The sequence below is a fragment of the Agelaius tricolor genome, unplaced genomic scaffold (genome assembly GCF_023055355.1).
Source record: "Agelaius tricolor isolate 1412-34295 unplaced genomic scaffold, bAgeTri1.0.p SCAF_14, whole genome shotgun sequence".
Classification (NCBI taxonomy): Eukaryota; Metazoa; Chordata; class Aves; order Passeriformes; family Icteridae; genus Agelaius; species Agelaius tricolor.
Window position 1 is genome coordinate 20,344,562 of NW_027269274.1, and position 21,627 is coordinate 20,366,188.

Genomic DNA, 21,627 nt, shown 5'->3' on the forward strand with positions numbered 1-21,627 from the left:
AAAAGCATATGGTCCTAATTTCCTCTCTCTGTGATAAAGACTAGTGTCTGTGAGGCATTACAATAGCTAATTAGATCCCTGAATCAGATTTATTCATTTCACAGTAGTAAAAACATCATCTGCACGTGTTTCTTCAGCAGAACGACACTTGTAGGGTCATCTCCTCTGTTTAGAGAATTCATCTGTCTTTAAAATGCTCAGATTTTCTGATTTAGCAAATGAGTTATTAAAACCTGCCTCTTAAATTTAGCTGAAAACTGCTGTAAGTGTGAAATACGGCACAGTTCTGATGGTGTAATGCCCTAGAACTAATTAAAGTCTGAATGCAATGGAATGCAGAATTTTGGACAAACTAGCAAACTGGTTGCAGACAATGAATTCATTACAAATAAAGCTGCTACTTTACAAATTATCTGCATTAGAGACTTCCCTGTTTTTGCTGCTACCTCTGATTAAAAGAAAACTGGTAACTCAGTGTTCCAGCAGAAATCTCAGTTCCTGTCAGGAGTTCCTGCATGGTGAGGGCACTCCCTGCCATCCCTGACCCCGGTGCCAGCAGGGACTGTGTGGGTGCAGCCTCTCCAAGGCTGTTGTTTGATGGAGAACTGCCCAGGAGCCCTCTGAAATGATTCAGTGCTCAAATTTATGAATTCAGATAGGGCAGTATGGTGAATTTCCAGCCTTAGAGATCCATCCTGATGATTATTACAGATGGGCTTAGAAGCTCACTGTGAGCTTGGCTGGGAGGAGCTCCTAATAAATGAGAAATGGGAACAGTGGAATAGCCCAGAAGATACAAACTGTAATAACCAAAATAACAAAACATGGTGCAGGTTACAGAGGCAAGATTCCAAAGATCCCTGGGCAGGGCAAATGCAGACAGGTATAGGGACACAGGTGCAATCACGAAGGTGAGCTCAGAACCTGACCTTACATGAACTAGCATGGAGCCAACAGGAAACAAGAACTGGAAACTTGACCAAATACAGGATAGTCCTGTTAGCATACTGCTAATTCCCATGACCCCACTCTTCCCACTGTGGCCTGGTCAGGTGCCCCTCCCCACAGTGCCCTGCCTGCCCTGGCTTGTGGCCAAAGCCCTTTGCAAATGCGTCTGGAGCAGGAGTCCCAGTTGGACGAGGTTGCACAATTACATGAACAGGGATTTGGATTGTAAAAGTAGTTGAAGATGTGAACAATAGGAAAAAATCAGGATATGTTGGCTTAGGAAGTGGCAAAGCTTGGAATACTTGAAGAAAAACACAGTTCTGAGGGTTAATCAGACTTTTTGATGCTTCTTGTCACAGATGGTAAGAGGGATTTGTTAGATGCTGATGAGCTATTTAGTCATGTTGCAAGTCTTGTAAATCAGCCTGTATTGAAAACTCTCATCTTCCTCCAAGGATGTTTCAATGAGATTGGAAATGATGTGTGTGAGTGGAGAAGCAACTAATTTGTTGGTATTGGATTTTGGATGAGAGGCCGTGGGGAATATGAAAATGGGAGCTGATTGAGAAAAGAAAAAAATCAACATTGAGAAAGAGCAAAAGGTAGACAGCAGGAGCAGACTGAGAGGGCAGGTGGAGATGAAAATAGCAATTGCTTTAATTGAAGGGATGAGCAGAATTTCTGGCTGGTTCTTGTTTTGCTTTAAATGGCTTGGTGTGACTCATGGAATAGCAGAACATCAGAATGGGGGGTTTAAATGTCATGGTTTGATCAGAATCAAAGTGTGTTTACACTGAAATGCAGAATATACTGGGAGAACCCCATTTCAAGTCCAGTTACCATTTTCACTTTGAAGGTAAGGCTCTGCTTTTCCCAGGTTTGACTCAACTGCCTCTGAGAAGAGCACAGAGGGATGAGCTGGTGGTATTTCTCCTGTCCAGTTTCTAACCCTGCCATTAAATGGACCTTTTTGTGTCTCTTTATAAACACTGGTTTTAAGCAAACTGTACTGATGCTGATGCCCTCTCTGGCTCTGCAGATGTGGACGAGTGCCAGACTGGGGTGCACCGGTGTGGAGAGGGGCAGCTGTGCCACAACCTGCCCGGGGGCTATCGCTGTGACTGCAGGATGGGCTATCAGTACGACGCCTTCAGCCGCAGCTGCATCGGTACGTGGGGCAGGGGGGGGCTGGCAGCTCACCCTGCCTGAGCCTGGGCCCTGCGGCGCTGCTCAGCACCACTGCAGTCTGATTGTGCAGTGCTCAGCACCATTGCAGTCTGATTGTGCAGTGCTCAGCACCACTGCAGCCTGAGGTGTGCAGTGCTCAGCACCACTGCAGCCTGAGGTGTGCTATGCTCAGCACCACTGCAGTCTGATTGTGCAGTGCTCAGCACCACTGCAGCCTGAGGTGTGCCATGCTCAGCACCACTGCAGGCTGAGGTGTGCAGTGCTCAGCACCACTGCAGTCTGATTGTGCCATGCTCAGCACCACTGCAGCCTGAGGTGTGCCATGCTCAGCACCACTGCAGGCTGAGGTGTGCAGTGCTCAGCACCACTGCAGCCTGAGGTGTGCAGTGCTCAGCACCACTGCAGCATGAGTTTTGCAGTGCTCAGCACTATTGCAGTCTGAGTTGTGCTATGCTCAGCACCACTGCAGTCTGATTGTGCAGTGCTCAGCACCACTGCAGTCTGATTGTGCAGTGCTCAGCACCATTGCAGCCTGAGGTGTGCAGTGCTCAGCACCATTGCAGGCTGAGGTGTGCGGTGCTCAGCACCACTGCAGTCTGATTGTGCCATGCTCAGCACCAGTGCAGTCTGGGGTGTGCTGAGCTCAGCACCATTGCAGTCTGAGTTGTGCCATGCTCAGCACCATTGCAGTCTGAGGTGTGCTGAGCTCAGCACCATTGCAGTCTGAGTTGTGCCATGCTCAGCACCATTGCAGCCTGAGGTGTGCTGAGCTCAGCACCATTGCAGTCTGAGGTGTGCTGTGCAGTTCCTCAGAAAAGGGTGGCATCACCTCCAGAACTGGGCTGTGCAGCACATCCAGGGCTCTGTCCCTCCCAGCTGGGATTTGGGACCAGGCGCCCTTGGCTTGCCTTAACTGCAGGTTATCACTTAAGCCATGTGCAGAGTCCTTCCCTGTGGGTTATGCTTCTGCTGCTGTGGGAGTTTGTCTGTCTGAAGGTTCCATCACTGTCCTCCCAAGAGCCATGACACAGCACTTTGTCTTTGGTCCCCCCTGTGCAGCAATTAGAGCTCAGAGTCACACAGCCTCACACAACCCGAGATTGCAGCACTTCACGCTCTGCAAACCAATCTCTGACACTTTAATAAATACCCTCCTGCACCTCGTTTGCTCGTGTCCCTCAGCTGATTGTGGGTTTGCTTGTTGCTGGCAGACATAAACGAGTGCTGGAACTACCCCGGGCGCCTGTGCCAGCACACGTGTGAGAACACGCCCGGCTCCTACCACTGCTCCTGCTCCTCTGGCTTCCGCCTCTCCTACGACGGCAAGCACTGCGAAGGTACCGCGCTCCTCCGTGAGGAACGAGCTGCTGGGGGAACTGGGGGCCTTGGGAGGAGGCCTTGAGGTGAAATATAAAGGCAGTAACCTTTGTGTGCTCAGATTTGCAGTCACAGAATCACAGAATCACAGAATGAGGTTGGAAGAGACCTCTTAAGATCATCGAGTCCAACCCATGTCCTAACACCTCAGCTAGACTATAACACCAAGTGCCATGTCCAGTCGTTTTTTAAACACATCCAGACATGGTGATTCTACCACCTCCCTGGGAAGAGCATTCCAGTACTTTATTCTTTTGGTGAAAATTTTCTTCCTAAAATCCAACTTGTACCTTCCCTGACGTAGCTTGAGGCTGTGTTCTCCAGTTCTGTCAGTGCTGCCTGATGGAAGAGACCGACCCCACCTGACTACAGCCTCCCTTCAGGAAGGTGTAGAGAGCAATAAGGTCACCTCTAAGCCTCCTCTTCTCCAGGCTAAACAGTCCCAGCTCTTTCAAACATTCCTCAAACACTGGAGTTGTCAGATGAGTGTCAGCAAGTTTCTCCTTTTTCTTTCTTTCCCCATGTACTCTTTGCTTTCCTTTAAGATGACAGGAGAACAGAACAAAGTTAAAACAGGAAACCATTCAAATTTTGATAAAGATGAAACTTGGTAATGACAAAACTTACAAAAAATGACTTTGGATTGAATGGAAAATTTTTGAGTTCTCCATGATTTTTTTAGTGAACAATTACATATTTTAGTGAACTGAAATCTATGAAGTCTGAAACATATGTCTGCATGTGTGTGTGTTTCCATTGGCATATGGAGAAATGAAATTCAGGTGCAACAGACATGCTCCAGCTTCTTGGCATTCTGCCTAGGGAGCAGGAAAAATAGGGACAAATTAGTCCTTTCTTAGTCACTGTGACTGGAAGGTAAAGGTTTTCAGGGGCAGGAAAGGGTAGAAGACGCTGTTCTGAAGCACTGTGACCATCTCTGTGTGTTTGTTTTTGGATGCAGATGTGAATGAATGTGATAACAGTCCCTGCAGCCAGGAGTGTGCCAATGTTTATGGTTCCTACCAGTGCTACTGCAGGCAAGGCTTCCAGCTGGCTGAAGATGGGCATTCCTGTAAAGGTAAGGTGCTGCCTCACCAGGTCAGGGGCGTGTGTTTATTCCTTGTAGCAGGAAGAACTCTCTGACCCTCAGCAGCCCCTGATGCTGCAGGTGATGCCTGAAGATGGTTGTGAGCTACAGCTGCCACAGAGGCTGCCAAAGGTCACTCAGCTACTGCACAGTGCAGTTCAGTGGGTGGAGCACAGCTGTGGGACTGCACAGCCAGGGAGGTTGTTGTAAGGGTTTCATGGGGCCAGAGCTGACTGAAGAAATCAGGTGGGAAGATATTCCTGTATTGCATCAATGAACACCTGCACTGCTGAGTGAAGGTTTGCTCTGACCGCTGCTCATAGTGAATGAGGAGCAGAGTGATCAGAATAGAGAGGAAGGGTTTTACCTCTTTAGCTGAAGTTACCAGCACTGACATGCTGGAGAGTCTCTGTTTAAGGAATGATGAAGCCAACACCCTTGCTAGCACAGGGAAGCCTGGTGAAAAATTCATTGCTGAAAGGGGAGTGAGGCCCTGGAACAGGTTGACCAGAGACATTTCCCATCCCCGGAGCGTTCAAAGCCAGGCCCAGCCTGGTCTTGTGGAAGGTGTCCCTGCCTATGGCAGGGGGTGGAATGAGCTTTAAGCTCCCTTCCAGCCTAAACCAGTCTGTGATTCTATGATTCTCTCAATTACAGAGGCACCAGAGAGAGAGACAGTGCTTCAAACTCAGACATGCCCCACCCTCATTATTCCTTCCCATGAGTGTGTACTGCTTGCAGCCAGTATTTCTGGGAGCAGGCTGGTGTTCAGCATTTCAGAAAGCACCAAAGCAATGCCAGCCCTCCATGGTTGTGCTCACGTTTAGCAATATATTACAAATGTGTCAGGTGAGAGTTTCCTGGTGTCCTGCAGCCTGCCTTTGCAGATCTGTGTTTTGCTTTTTGGTTTGTTTTGTGTGCTGGGGCTGTGACTGTGTTCTTTGCACAGACATTGACGAGTGTGCCCAGAGCGCCGGCATCCTCTGCACCTTCCGCTGCGTCAACGTCCCCGGCAGCTACCAGTGCGCCTGTCCTGAGCAGGGCTACACCATGGCAGCCAACGGCAGGACCTGCAGAGGTAACAGCCCTGAGCAGTGGGCCACTCACACCCTTGCACTCAGCTCAGCCATTACAGCTGCTCAGTCAAACCTCCATGCTTTGTATCAGTCACTGTTCCAAAGTCAGTCTTCGACAAAGTTGCCAAATACTGGTATCTGCAAAGTCAGTTTTCCTGTGCTAGAAGAAAGTGCTGTGGCAACTCAGCTGTCAGTGTGAGCTAATTGCTTCAATGAATTCCCCAGGAGCCCACTTCATCCCTCAAACTGAGGCACTTGATGACTCACACGAGCTGTGTGTGCACCTTGGAACAGCACTCAATGATCAGGGGTATTAGAGGTGCCAGATGTAGAAATCTGTGGCTGTTTTATGAGTTACAGTTTTCTCCTCCAGAAAACTGGGAGATTAAATGTTGGTGCTGTAATTGAAACTTGGCCATCCAGCAGAGTCACCTAAGCTTAATCGTGCTGGCATTAATAAATGTTAGTGAAATGACAAGTACTCTCCCCTCACACACCCCTTTTCCTCAGAATTGTGGAGATGTCTCCTGGGAGTCGGGTGGTTTTCATCTGGTGTGCAGCTGTGTGGTTCTGAGCTGAACCCCCCTTTCCAAACGATGCACTGCCTGTGTAACCTGATGGAGGATATGATTACCTTTAGTCCTCTGCACATTCCTGCAGTCCTTACACCAACTGCCAGGCATTTCCTGCCCTGGCTCTTTCAGGAACCCTTCATGTAATGAAGAATTTGGTTATGTATCTCCTGTGCTTGAATTCTGAGTGCTAATGGCAGTGAATTTTCTCTGTGTAAATCCTGAGCAGCATGAGCATACTTAATCCTGACTGTGGAGCAGTGAAGCAGATGAAATGACAATTAAAATCCTTTAGAAATGTTTTAAAATATTTTCAAATGTGTTTTTAAGTATGATTGCGGTAATATCCATATGCACTTAAATTCTTACATAAAGTTCACCTTTAGAAAACTGCAGCTCCCCTGGATATATCCCCTTTTTGGAGCTCTGCAGGACTGTAGATACAAGTTTGGGCAGATACTGAGGTGTGTCTGAAAATGTGGTCAAAGGAAGGCTGGGTTGGTATTGGCTCTGTTGTTGGCTCCTCTGTGCAGGGAGATAATGTTGGTTCCCCCCAGCTAAAGATCTGGCTCCAGCTGCTCATCATCTGACCAGTTCTGAAGAGTTACTGGTGGAATGTTCCTTGTACCCTATTTTCAAAAGATGAGTTGTATCTCATGGAGTAGTGGCTCAGCATATGGATCTTTTTTGCAGAAACTGCCTGTGGCGTTTTGCAGCGCAGCCAAAGTGGTACAGGGAGTGCTTTCATGACAATGATTGCAATATGGAAGAAATTTTCTTTTCACCTACGGGCACTGCTGAGAACCAGCAAGGGATTTACTTGACTTTGATTCCCTCCTATTTCCTATTGTATACTTTTCTTTGCAAGACTTTTAAACCAGCCGGTTCAGTATGTGAGATCAGTTCTCATCCCAGGGGAATGGAGGGAGTGGAAGGCTGTGATTTCCCTCTAAGAGTCTCTGCTCTGTGAGAATCGACAGAGCTGCAGGGCCCTACGCAGTCCACATGCCTTGTCTGTTGGAATTTATTTCATTTTAAAGCCTCTGTGCATTGTCTAGACGTTTGGGAGTACACAGTGTGACTGCCAGGGCTCTGCCAATGCTTCCTGCTCAGGCTGGATCCTTGTCTCTGCATCTGGCTTTCAGTATTATCAGGCCCATGGTTTGGGCTTGTGGCTATGTGTTATTTAGGTAGCCACATTATTCTTTGGTGTCTATGAGCTTTTAAGTGCTCTTTATTATGTCTTCTGTAATTACATCTCATTATGGGGAGATATTTGTATTTAGGTTTTCTAAACTCTGTGCCTTGTTCTGAAGGGTTGTTCTGAGTTCCCATGTTCCACATCTCCTGGATCCTCTAGGACAGCAGTGACCACTTTGCCTTTGCTTGCTTTAACTCCAGATTTATTTCAGTTGCTCTGCTTTAATCCAGAGCTACCTTCATGCACAGATGCATTCTTCTGGCACAGCCCAGCTTTCTCCAGTCTCAAAAAGTCAGTGAGAAGGTCCTGTTGTCTTTTAGCATAGCTCAATTATATCCTGGTGGGGTTTGTTTATTCCTGAAAAATACTAGGAACTAATTCTTACTTTTGAACTTAGAACCTCTTTTTCTTGTGTTTCTTCTTAGATATTGATGAGTGTGCAATAGGAAGCCACAACTGTTCAGCTGCAGAGACTTGCTACAACATCCAGGGCAGCTTCCGCTGCCTGTCCTTCGAGTGCCCTTCCAACTACAGGAAGGTGTCTGACATGTGAGTATGGCCTTGGGGCAGCACCAGAGCCAGCCCAGTGCCTCTGCTGCTGTGTGGTGCTTAGTTTGTGGGTGGGTGTGGGTGCTCTGAGAAGCTGCTTCGGTACCTGGAGCTCATAAACCTTCCCTATGCAGAATTTGTGTCTGGTTATCCTTCATTCTCTCAAGCCCTAGAGCCCCTGTTTGCCCTCCAGCTGCTGCTGGAACAACAGAAACCAGAGCCTGCAGCTCTCCTTGCAGCTCTAAAATGTCTCTGTTTATAATTATGTTTTAAAGTATGATCTTCTGTGCTGTTTGTATCAGAGCAGGAGCAGCCAGGCTGCTCAGTGCTCCACTTTGACAGTGGGTTTGGGGCTCCCTGCTTAATACTCACAATGCAGTTCCTCAGGGAGTGCTGAAAGGGAGGAGGATACTGAGCTTGCCAGGCCACAGGATTCTGGGAATGGCACATCCCCAGCTCCTCAGCAGCTGGGGCTCAGAAGCCCCAAAGTCTCCCTGCCCATTTTCTGCCTTGGTGGCTGCCAGTGCTTTGGGAACCCATATTTAGTTGCTTATGGCTTAAAACATACTTTTCCTGCCTTACAGAACTGAGCAGCTTTGCCAGTTGAGGAGTTTGTTTCCCAAGGTGTTTTAGGTACCTTTTCAAGGGGTCTCATTGTTATTTTCTTGGAGCAGTGCCCCAGCCCTGCCGGTGATGAGCCCCTGGCTCCCTGTCCCGGCTCTGTGCCGTGCAGCCTGGCTCTGGCTGTTCCTGTGGAGCTTCCCCTCGCTCTCCCCAGGCTGTGATCTGTGCCTCGGGCTGTGCTGCTCTCATCTGCACACCCAGAGGTGTCCTGGGCACTGGCAGGGCAGAACAAGCAGCTGCTGATCACACACTGAGGTTTGGGAATGCCGTTTGTCCTGATGGGACTACCTAAAAACAGAGGCCAGACAAAATTAAGAGAATAAAAAGCTGTTATATTTATTGAAGGGCCTTCAAGTACATTTAGGGTAGAAAACCCCCCCCCCGGGGGCTACACCCAAAATGTGTAGTCAGAGGTTTTTATACTTTTTTTATAAGTTTGGTCCATTTGCATATTGGGGGTTAATCTTCCAATTACGGCTTCAGGTAATGAAGTAATTTACCCCAAGTTTGCTCCCCCCAAACTCATTTTTGTTTCCATCTCTGGGGGCCTGAGGCAGTGAGGTGTCCTTGACTGCCAGGCCCAGAGAGGAATTGTTGTGTCTGCCCAAAATGGGAAAGCTTCAGCTGACACTCTGTATGGAGTTTGGAGTTATACACTAAAGAATTGCAGGATTACAAATGCATGAAAAATATAAAAGCTGAAATCCTAAGGTATTGAAATTAAATCCCAATATTGCCGGATGGAACGTGCCTGGGCTCGTCTGGCCCTTGCTGCTTGACCAGAGGTGGCAGCTGTGGTGGTTTCACCTCACAGACACCTTTGGCTGGCTGGATGTGTGGTGGTTTCACCTCAGAGACACCTTTGGCTAAGCTGGGTGTTTGGTGGTTTCACCTCAGAGACACCTTTGGCTGGCTGGATGCTGCAGCTGGGTGCTTGGGACCAAGTCCAGGCTTGCAGGAGCTCAGGTTTACCTCTGGCAGAGAGACTTCAAGGCGAGGGGAAGGAAAAGGAGTCGGGTTCTGCTGGAGGGTTTTGATCCAGAGCTTTATTCCTGGCACATGGGCCTCTGAATGCAGCAACTGCTCCAACAGAACAGAGAACCGCTGTGGTTGCTGTGTCTTTTAACCCTGGGGAGAGGGGCAGGGAAGGGGTAGGGATCCCACCAACAAGGTAAGGGGGGGAGTGTCAGGGGACAAATGACACCTGGATGGATGGCCCGATGTCCCCAGGGCTGAGAGGCATCTTTTGAACTTTGCCAATCACACGAAGCCCTTGCTGGAATGCCAGGATTGATGGACAGCACTCAGCAGGGGCCAAAGGAGGGGAAGGGAGAGGTGATTGGCACACCTGGGGAAAGAATTGGGATGACTGAGACAGGCAAATACATCACACCACAGCATCAAGGCATCAGTCAGTCCAATCCTTGGCAATGCCCCCAGGTTTTCATGTTTTTCCCTGCTGTTCCCTGGCCGCTGAAGGTGCCTCTCTCCTCTTTCCCCAGGAGGTGTGAGCGCATCAACTGCTTCAACTACCTGGAGTGCCAGAACACGCCGGTGCGCATCACCTACTACCAGCTCAACTTCCAGACCAACATCGTGGTGCCCGCGCACATCTTCCGCATCGGGCCGTCGCCCGCCTACGCCGGGGACAGCATCGCGCTCACCATCACCCGCGGCAATGAGGAGGGCTTCTTCAGCACCCGCCGCCTCAACGCCTACACCGGCATCGTCTACCTGCAGCGCCAGGTCAAGGAGCCCAAAGACTTCCTGCTGGATGTGGAAATGAAACTCTGGCGCCAGGGAACCTACACCACTTTTCTTGCCAAAATCTACATTTTCATCACAGCTCATGCCTACTGAAGCCTGCGCTGACGTTGGATTTTATTGGTGCTATGCTCTTTAACTGTTCTACCAAAGCTTAATACCGTTGAACTGGCATTTCATGTATCTAGCCTTTATATTATTTTTCTTTCGTTGCTTTAAACTTTCTTATTGGTTGTGTAAATTAAGTTAATTTTTATCTTTTTATGTTCTGTTTTCCTATGCAATTCTGTACATCATCATCTGCCAGCAAACAAAGGAAGGGTTAGAAAGGCAGTACAGACCTTGTGATAAATGCTGGAACCTTTTCTTAGCAATTATTTTTAGGTGTAGTCACTTCTGCAGGGTATTGCACTAGAGAGGGAAGGTGTTCATGTGGGAGTACTGGGAAAAAAAAACATGGAATGATTTATTTTTCTGACACAAAGTTCTGATTTGGTTGGGCCAGTGGCCTCACTGGGATGTCTCTGCTGAGGTGCTGAGTCCAAGGCCATCCATGGACACTGATGGGGACCCCACCTCCTGCTCCCAGGTTATTTTCCTCCTTCCAACTTTCATAATATGTTGCCTTAAAATATATATAAATAAAAGGAAAATCCACCAGTGAAAAAGCCTATGGATGAATCTTGCTTTAGTAGGAATGCTCATGTGCTGAATATTTGCAAGACCAAGGCCTTGCCAGAATGTTACACTTTAAGGTAAAAGCTCACATTGCCATTTTTAGTAGTTGTCTTTGAAAGTGTTGGTGTTCCTCTGTTCCTCACTCTATAATACGTAAGTGCAGATGTGAAGCTTTGTCATTCTTAAAGGAATGTCCAAATGGAAATAATGAAATAATAATTACTGCTCCTTGTTTAAAAGCTTGGGCATGTCCCTGAGCAATAACTTGCAGTTTTAAATAGACAAAAAAGGGATTTGCTTCTCTGCTTCAGGAAAATGGCTCCAGTGGTGTTGCCAAATGAAATGCCAGTGAAATTGGTGGGTTGTATTTTGCCATTTAGAAAAGAGCACAACCAAAGTTTTGAGCTTGATTTCCTTTGGTTCTTCAGGGAACTGGATGAAGTCCAAAGTTAGAGGCCAGATCTGGCAAAGCATAATATAATTGAAGTATTTATTAGAAGTTAGAAATGAATATCAGAACTTCTTTTTGGCTGTTGTTTTTTTTTTTCCCTTCCCCAAAAAGCTCCAGTGTTGCAATTTTCTGAGCTTCCTTTGTTTCAGCTGTAATTATTCTGCAAAATGTTTTAAAGGAAAAACATAGCTACAAGATATGGATGTTTATTTCTCTTCAGTTTAATAATCCTAGAATCCCAGGTTGGATGGGACCTCAAGGATCCAGCCTTTCTTGACAAAACAAAATCCTGTTCTTTTCCACAGTCGATCTTACTTTGATTGATGTGTACACAAAAAGAAATGGAGAAATTAAATCTTACACGTTTTTATGCCATATTCAACAATTTTATTATGTTGTAAAAATTGTATCTGAAAGTCTCATCACCTATATGGTGAGAGGTATTCACTGTATCCCCAGGCCAGTCTCTACTACTTTGAGTCACTCCTTTAATTTAGATGTTCTTAAAATAAAGGGCAAATCTTTCTGTATCTGAGACCATAAAATCCCATTAGCAGGGAAAATTTATTTACGTTCCCCAGCTGTAAAACAAGGCCTATCTGTGAGCTTGCCTACATCAAACTTCTCTTTGTTTTTTCCTATAAAAACCATTTAGTAAAAGATCTTCCATCCATCTTTTGTTTTCCATAGTTAACAGTTTTGTAAGCATGTAACAGGGAAGTGCCAGCTGAGAAACACAGGCTTGTGCAATTTGTCATTCCAATTAATTCCTATCTTACAGCTCCAGGCCTTCCAGATCCATCCTGCACACGTTCAGGGGTGACACATTTCTCCAAACCCCACTGGGGCACGTCAGGAGTCACCAAAACCCAGAGTTTTCCATCAGTATTAGGATTTGATGGAGCACAAATGATGCGCAGGCCTCGACTGTGCTTCTTGTCAGAGAACAAATGGACAAGACATTTGTTACTGGGAGACCTTTTGCTGACTAAAACCAGCCACAGTCAATCATATTAAGGATCTGGCAGTTCTTAGCACCAGCTCTTCATTTTCTAGACAGGTAATTGATGAAGAAAGTTTTAGGGAAGGCTTTGCATACTATTAGAAGGAAAATGCTCTGCTAGGAAGAAGGGTGTCTTCATCTGTAGTTGAGAAATGTTAGAAAGGGTTGCTCAGTGCAGCTGGTCAAAACAAGGGGAAGGATTTCAGGAGATAACTTCACATTCTTCTGCTTCCAGATGAACCAGAGGAGTGTTTAACCTTTTTCCAACCCAAAGAGTTCTCCCTGTCAGTTCAAGGGGGAGCAGGAGCAGCCAGCACTGCACCCTTAGCTCTGCCCTGGGGCAGTTCCTGTGGCTGAGCTTGAGCAGCCTCAGCCCCACCTGCAGGGGGGATGTGCTTTCACGTGGTGTAAATGGCCTTGAACTGGAATTTTGGTCTCCTTCAACGGGTCCAGCTCCCAAAGGCCCAGTCCCCATCTCCAGGAATGCTCTTTCCCTTTATTTGGCTGGGTAACCTGTCTGTGTGTCTATGTGCACAGGAGGTCTCAGTGGAAAGACATCAGGCCTGGGCTGTATTTCTTTTTCTTTTCTTTTGAGTAGGTTTCATTTATTCCCTTTGCTCTTTTGTGGCCCCCCCACCCCTTGCCTGGTTGAGGTGAATTAAGAGCAGCTACACAAGAGCTGTGCAAGCTGATAAACTCATGAGGAAGACAACAGCTGCAAACCTCATAAAGAATTACAGCTGACTTGGGGCATCTGTTCTATATGTGTGAAAACTCAGATTATTGGTGTGTTCCCCAGGATGGAAATGGCCTTACTGTGACCTGCCTGAGCAAGGCCTGCTCTGCTCTGCTCAGCTTTACTTGCTCCTGCCTCGATAAAATCTGACCTCTCTGCACTCTGCTGTTGTATTCCTTGGGAGATCCAGTGATCCCAGAGACTGAGCAAGATCAAATGAGCCGTTGGAAAGAAGAAGAAATGTTCCTCTGTGTGTTTGTTGGAAATTTGAGTGGGTTTATTCCAGAAAGAAGCATCAGGTTTTATTTGGACTGGAATGTACATAACAGAGTTGAAATAGCAGAACACGGGTGAGAGAGATGTTTTTACCTCATATTTTAAATTGTTCCCTTTCTGGAGCAGGGAGGAAGTGCTTTACAATGTCTTTGTGTGTAAATACATGTCTGTGGGTCACTGCAGGTGCTGGCAGCCTGTGCCAGCATTCCTGTGTGAGCCTGGGGCAGGGAAAGGCCTTGGATGGCTCAGCCTGGGCCTCGCTCCTTCTCCTCACACTGGGGGACCAGAGCAGGGGAGGGAGCTGTTAATGGGCCCAAAGTTTTACATTTCCTCCAAGATATCCCAACCAGACTTTCATTCTCTGTTATTTCTCTATACCAGTTATTCAGTCAATTATATCAATTTTATCAGATTCAGGAAAAGAATAAATTTCAGACAGATTTTATAGCAAAAAGTTGTAATAAGAGCCATTCTGCAATATCTCCTCAACTTCAGAGCATGAGAGCCTCTTGTGCAAAGGTCCCAGTGCCTTTGTCAGCTGAGGGCATCTTGGAGAGTGAGGGCAGGGCTGACCCCTCTCCACCCCTGTTCCATTGGGCAGCCCCTGGCACACCTTTGGTAGACCCTGGCCATGGGGGGCACGCACACATTGTCCTTTTGTGTTCCTCTGTGTCCTTCTGCAGACCTGCCTCACACCTAGGGAGATGGTTTTCCCATTCATTTGCCTTTTTTTGCCTTTGTCTTTCCTTTGCTCCCACCCATGCCAGGGGAAGAGAAAGTTCCAGCTGTGGAGAATTAGGATTGTGGAGTAAAAATAGATTTTGAGGTCAAATAAAAAGTGTCTTCACACTTCCAGTGTTCTCTGCATTACAGAGACACTCATTTTGAAGTGGCTACTGAAAAGCAGGATTTAATTATATCTGGTTTCAATGATGTGAAGCTGAAGTCACAAACTTGAGCCTTTTGTCTTTTAAAGCACAGTTTTTTCTCTTGCACGTTCTCTTCCTATAAGCTGAGGCTCCTGTTAGTTTGGGGTTAAAAATGACAACATCTGCAGTGAATTTTCCCTTTTTAGCAAGGGCTGGAGAGGAAGAGGATGCCATTGTGGTGCCTGCCCTACACGCTGTGACCGGAGGGGTGGGACGAGAGCCTTTGTACATCAGTGAGTTCTTGTGTGGCAGCCAAGGATTGTGTTCAGTGCATAAATGCACAGCAGGATGTTTGGAACATGGGATGGTGCCGTGGTGGTGGGATGGAGGGGCTGAACTGGTGATGCTGGGGCTAGGCTGCAGCAGAAGGGTCTCTGATCTCACTGCCCCATAGGACATAAAGCCCAGGCTCACTCTGGGTGAAGAATTGGTCTCAGGTGAGGTACCTTGTGCTTACAGGTGACCCAGAGTCTGGTTAGTGAGCCCAGAATGTGTGGGAAAGGAAATTAAATTAGTTCTGTGCAAGGTTCATGAGATTTGGTTCATTGCTAATAGTCTGTAACTCGAGCACTCAACCTCCCGAGGAAGTGCTGAGTTTCTGAAGAGAAACACTGATTATGGAAAGGCCATCTGAAGGAGTCAGAGCTTCTCCCAATAGCAACTCCCAATAGTGTGGAATGCTGTCCTTTCTGGGGAAGGGTGGAGGGGGACAGATGTAAAATCTAATTTTATTCAGGAATAATAGTCCAGTGTGCAAAGCACTAAACTCTCTGTGCCACCATTACTAGAAAGGAGTTGTGAAGCATATTAGCAACACCAGTTGATCCAATGTAAGGAAAATGCCTCCCAAAAGGAGACATGAATGCCCTGAGGGAATGGGAGGGAGGAGATGCCTTTCTCTCTGTCAATGAGGGCCCCTGACAGCAGCACAGACTGCACTGGGCTCCGCTCCAGGGAGGGATTTTGGCTGACTCTGATTGCAGAGTTACTGGTTGCATCCAGATGCACCATAGAAGGGGATAGATCCTCCCCAGCACTGATTGCCAGGAGGAAAATGTATGTGGAATACTTTCAGTATGGGAAAAAAGCTGATAATCTTTGATGAAGGACACCTGAGGTGGAACAGTGCCATTGCTGGAGTCTGAGTGAACCATGGAACATGGAGGCTGAACAAATCCCACTGGGGTTGGTTCCCTTCTCCTAAGGATTTCCTACAGCAGACACCAGAGGTGGTGCTGGTGGCTGAGGGCTGAGGCTGAGTTTGTTCTCAGGTGCCACAAACCTGCAGCTGTGCTGGGCTGAGCTGGGTGCCACCAGCACCTCCTGCTAACTGCAGGAGCTCTACAAACAAACAAAAACCCCAACCTCAATCACCTCGAAAATAATGCTTGATGAGGAAAAGAATTAATATTCTTGAGAAAGAGTTTTCCACAGGTTCCAAGCAGCTATTGATGCAGAGCTCCATTGAAGTGGATGGGCTGAGTGAAGGCACAGCTTTAATCATAACTTAATTTTCCCCTGGGGACAGGAACAGACACACAAATGACATGTGCTGCTATCATTGCCTGAATCACATCTGGAAGATGCTAACATAAATAATGATGAAGGCCATTTAAAAACGAGATTACTCCATGTAAGTACCTGAATTTTCTTTCAAAAACATATATTTGCACTAGTAAATGAAGTGCTCAGAGAAGGGTGAAGGCCAGGCCTCCAGTGTGGGAGGACACCAAAGCCAAGAGGCAGGGTAAGAGCTGCCAGAATGCAATGTGAGGCTCCCCAGCCTTCAGCCAGCCTTGACCCCTGCATGGAGGGGGTGTTGGAGCAGCTTGGGTGTTGGTGGTTGGACTGCAGGAGGTTTTCCTTGTTTTTGCTGGTTTGGGTGGAGAGGGAGGCTGTGGGTGTTCACAGCTCTGCCATGGGTGTGTTGAGCGTATCATCTGCACCTCACCTGGGTAGTCCAAGTCCTGTGGCAGTGGTGCAGAGTTGGTTTTCCATGAAGTGTGACCTTCTCAGGACTTTGAAAGCTCTCACCATCCTCACTTCCCAGCCTCCCCACCCTTGGAAATCCAGGAGTTCTCAGTTTATTTGGTAACTTTGGTACCTTTAACCCCCAACAATCTCCACCTCTTTCTCTCATTTGCAGCCTGTCCTTTCTGCATCTGCTTCCTGTGGGTTCTCTTGCTTCTACCCCACTGCCAGGAGATTGTTTCATCACTTCTCTCCCCTTTAAAAGAGCACAGCTCAGAAAGAGAAACATCCACCCTTCTTGATGCCTGAGAGCCTGCACCAGCATGAGGAGTTCACTGCCCTGCTGAGCCTCTGAGCTGCCAGGCCAGATCCTGAGCAATGATATTATTCTAAACTACACCATGGCTTTAAACTGCAGCCTTGCAGGTTTGGAAGGCAGCTGCTCTGTACCTTTGGGATTCCAGGGTGTGTTGTTGAATGAGTGCCCTGGGAAATCATTAATAAAGGATGATTTGTATTTCCATAAATTCCACTCTGTTTTTATTTTTTTAAGGCATTATGTTTTGTTCTTTCTTGGAGTGTTTTTGTAGAAATGTAGAGTTTAATGTTAAATATTTGCTCCCATGTGTTCGTTTTTGAGAGGGTATTGGGATTTTCAGTTTATGTCCTTCAGCATCATCTCCCCCCAGGGAACAGTCTGGGGCAGGGCAGGGGCACTGCTCTGGTGCTGTCTGGCCCAGCCACAGCTGGTGCTGGAGTGGTTCAGTCAGTTTTGGGCCCATTGTTATTGCAGAGCTGCTTGGGTTTATTCTGGTGTGTTTGGTGGTGCTATAGCTGATTGGAACAGTGGCAGTGGAGATGTTCATGGAAATACACAAAACCCAGAGAAATGGCAGAGGGATTTGTTCTCTCTCATGTGCTGGCACTGGAAGACTTTGAAGAACAGGCTTCAAGAGCAGTTGTTACCTGCACACACCATTTTCCCAAACCTGCCACTGATGTATTTATCCCTCCCCCCATGACAATAACTCAGTTATTTTGTAGGTTGGTGTACCAGGCAGGACAAGCCATTTCCAAATGCACATCCCAGTGTTTCATCATCTCTGCTGTACATTGCAGCCATATCTGCACAATCAATAATGCAGAGATTTGCAGGCTAGTTTTCTTTCAATGCTGATCTAATTAGTTAATAAAATAATAGTCTCTCCCCTACCTCCTCCTACTTGTTTCCCCCTCATTTCTCATCTTAGCCACTAAAGAAATATTTCCTCTGTTCTCACAAAAGGAATGCATTTACTCTTGCCACAGCAGTTCAAAGATACCAAGAATATATTTTCCTTATGCTGGTAATTGCTTTTCTTGGTCATTAGTTGATCAAAGTGGAGGAAATAGAGCGGGGGCAGTCAGACTAAATAATGGATTTGGAGTAGAACTGGGACTGGAGCTTTCTTGGGGTTTTTCTTTTGTATACAAAGTGCTGAGTTATTCAGTCTGTGCACAGGGGTGCCTCCGTGGTACATGGGGAGTAACTGTGGAGTTACTGAGGTGGTTCCTCCATGGTGTAAATCAGGCACCAGCTGCTCCACGTTGTTCCTCCAGACTCTGAAGGAGCTCATAGCTCCAACACAGGTTTTTCTCACAAGCAAACTGAGCAAACTGAGGAAAGCCTTTTCTTTTCACCTGTCCAGCAAAATATGCAGGTGCTGAGAAAAAAAATGGAAAACAGGATTTGGTGCTTGAGGGGGTTTTTTTAAAATTTTTTTAGAAAGGTAAAAGTTAAGATTGTTCTTCCATGCTTTCTGGCACTGTTCTTGTTTGGAAAGCTTGTGTGGAACGTGAAAATGAAACTTTGGATTAGCATGAACATTTTAAGGTCTTTCATCAAGTCTGTTGCACTTACTGTCAATGTATTTCATCATTGTGGCTCTTTAATGAGATTTGGCTGGTGCTGGCGAGACAGACAGTCAGAAGTTCACTTTTGCTTCATTTGGGTTTTTTGTGGGTGTTTTTCCCCCGCCTGTGTCCGGCCCCGTGAGCTTTGGTGGATTTGCTTGGAGACAAACCAGTTTCTAGATTTCTCCTTATTTGGAACAAGTGCCCTTATCACTGCTGCCAAGAATATCCCGGGCTGAGTGGCAAAGGGCCAGGACTCGCCGCAATCGCTCGGAGGGTTGGAATTCCCAGGAAAACTGGGGCTGGCACGGTCACTGCCACAGGAGGGAAGGTGTTGGATACGCTGTATGTGTCTCATGAACCATCTTCACAGAAACACTGGTGTCTTTGGTAATCCTCCCTTTATAACTGGATGCTGAGGTCAAAGATAATTTATTTTAAACAAAGTTTGGGGTTTTTTGCTGTAAAAGTCTACTTGCTTACTCAGTGGCATTTAATCATCTCAAGATCCATAATACACGTAAAAAGTCTGAGAAATATGGAAGGTGGGTGCTCTAATTTTCTTTTTATTCCTCAGAATAATTTACTGGAATATACTCAATAAGGATTTTTATGAGCTTCTGGGGGAAATTGCTACTGTCCTGCATTCTTGTAATGAAGGACGATCCTGGAAACAACAAACAACTCCTTGACTTGGAACAAAAGGGGAAAAGTGTCTGAAATTGTCAGTATGTGTTTATTGGAAGAGAAGGTGTCATTTGGTAGTCTTAATGATTCAAGATAGTTCAGTGTTTTACTTTGAGTACGGAGGAAGTTTGTTTTGAAGACCTGACTCAATTTCAGTTGGGTTTAGTATGTGTGTGACCTGCTTTTGCATGTATGAACAATATTCCCTATGGATATCCTGGGAAAGCACAGGGCAAAATCACATCTGATGTTACTTCTGACATCAACAAACTCATAACAGGGATGAAAGTAATGCAGTATTTCTACTTCAAAAAGGGGAAAAGCAGAAACACCTGGGAAAAGCTTAGATGATCTTGGATTTCCTTGGTGTGTGGAAGGATGGCAGGGGTAGACAAATTGCTCCCTGGGATTGTTCACCTGATCATTGTTAGTTTGCCAGAGAGGACCACCATAAATATAGGAACCACACACAAAGGGAAACAAAGTGGGGGGAAGGGGAAAATGGAGGGGAGGGTCACAGATGGAAAAATTAAGACATTCTTTTAAATAGAATTGGTAAAAGCAACAACTGAATGAGCTGCAGTGATCCCAGCCCTGCTGTCAGCTAATGCTGGCAGGCATAATAAATGTTTAAAACTGGCCTTAACAGTGCAAAACTTTAGGACTCTGCACCAATAAACAGAACTGTTCATAATGTACTTTTAATTAGTACCCATCAGGGAAGTAGCACACCTCCAGACATTTCCACACCCTCTGCCATGCCCACGTTTTCCAGACACAGCCAGGAGCAAGGCACACCCACAGCAGGGACAATGTACACCCACAGCAATGCATACCCACAGCAGGAGCAATGCACACCCACAGCAGAAGCAATGCACACCCACAGCAGGGACAATGCACACCCACAGCAGGAAAAATGCACACCCACAGCAATGCACACCCACAGCAATGCACACCCACAGCAGGGACAATGCACACCCACAGCAATGCACACCCACAGCAGTGCTGAGCCATCCCCCACGCACGCGGAGCCCCATGCGGGACACTGTGACAGACAAGGCCTCAGAGGCCTCCCCAGGAAGGGTTGAAAAGCTCCATTTTAGGAGCTCCCTGCCTGGAATCACATTCCACTATTTGTAAGTGCTGTGGACCAGGGGATGCAGCTCAGGTCTGGGCTCTTGGTGAGACAAGTCCTGGACTCAGGTGAAGTCCTGGCAGTGTGGCATGAGAGCGGCTCAGAAATGGAGCCAAGCAGAACTCAGCCTGGCTGGAGGCTGGCAGGAACAGAAGGGAGGGATATTTTTGAGTTTCTGGGAGCAGGGCTCTGACGAGGGAGCAGGCTGGCTCTGGTGCTGTGGAACAGGCTGACATAATGCTGAGGGAAGGAGCCAGCAGAGTGGGTGGATGGTGCTGGTGCCGCGTGCACGAGCGTGGCTGGCACATGGCTGTGAGCCACAGGGACAAGGAGACAAACGCTGGGCTGCCCCTCCTGTGCCTGGCAGGAGGCTTGGGTCTCCCCTGGGAATGCAGGTGTTTGTCTGGGACCTGTCCCCTGTGTTTGGGTGGTGGCTGTGCTGGCACAGAGGCCAGCCCAGAACTGGAAACTGATCCCTGTTCCTCCTCTCCATGGATGCTGAGGTGTCCAGGCACCACCTGAGCAGTGTGTAAATGGATTTCTGGGGATGTAAATTGTACCTGTGCTCACTGTAAGGCCAACTCGTCCTGGCAGAAAGCTGCAAAATGGTTTGGGTATAAAAGATGCCTTGTTGGCTGTCACAATGAGGGGAGACAGAGAGCACAGCACTCATGGTTTGTGCAGCAGAGACCTTATTGGTTTGCACAGCTCTCACACACCCTATTCAATATACTCCATGTTCAAACCTGCTTGGCTATGACTGGTTACCACCAGCTCACTGACCAACAGCTGCCTGCATTCTTGTCAAGGGCTGGCTCTCCAAACCCCTCCTCCTTTTATGGCACACACAATCCAGCTGTGTGCTCTCACAGCTCCCCCTTTTCTGTTTTAAAATATAAAAGCTATGTTTTTTATCTCTCTGTGGGGCCCCTTTGCAGAAAGGACAACAAACACAGTACAAGGAGAATGAAATTCTTCACTAAACTGACAAACCTAATCTTTCTAGGTATTGGTGTGTCCCATCAATTTTTTACTATCATGTCCAGGAGCTATCAAAGGTACAATGTTGCTGCCTGGCATGCTGCCAGCTAATTACTTAAAACTTACAACTTGAATGTTACAAACAAACAAACCAACTTAAAAACTATCAGAGGTAATATTTGAAACTGTCAGAGGGAGCATTTCTTTTTGCTGGTAATGTCCTTAAAGTGTCTGACTCTTGAGGTCCAGGTGAAGTCACAGGCGAGTTGTCATTCCAAAGGTCTGGGGTTTCCATCCAGCTGGTGCAGAGGGTTGTTACCATTGGATACCAGTGTCTGTGGGAATACACACACACCCTGCCCTGAGTGACAAGGTCCTGTACCAGTACCTTCAGTTTAGGTAACTGAGCATCACTAGAGGACTAGACTAGTGACACTAGACTGTCACCCAAGATGACAGGATTTATTTAAATGAGTAGACTCTCAATTTCTCTCAGTCATC

The 21,627-nt window shown here is 47.0% G+C and overlaps 1 protein-coding gene across 1 annotated transcript in view; it reads left to right on the forward strand.

Annotated features, from left to right (window-relative positions):
* The window catches only part of FBLN2 (fibulin 2), a 95,653-nt gene extending 83,687 nt beyond the window's left edge, over positions 1-11,966 (forward strand). Inside the window, exons 12-17 of the mRNA XM_071440087.1 lie at positions 1,988-2,116; positions 3,348-3,473; positions 4,475-4,591; positions 5,550-5,678; positions 7,875-7,998; positions 10,125-11,966. Coding sequence (XP_071296188.1) covers positions 1,988-2,116; positions 3,348-3,473; positions 4,475-4,591; positions 5,550-5,678; positions 7,875-7,998; positions 10,125-10,482 — 983 coding nt within the window. The 3' untranslated portion in view covers positions 10,483-11,966. The remainder of the gene's footprint in view (positions 1-1,987; positions 2,117-3,347; positions 3,474-4,474; positions 4,592-5,549; positions 5,679-7,874; positions 7,999-10,124) is intronic.
* Positions 11,967-21,627: the final 9,661 nt, after the last annotated feature.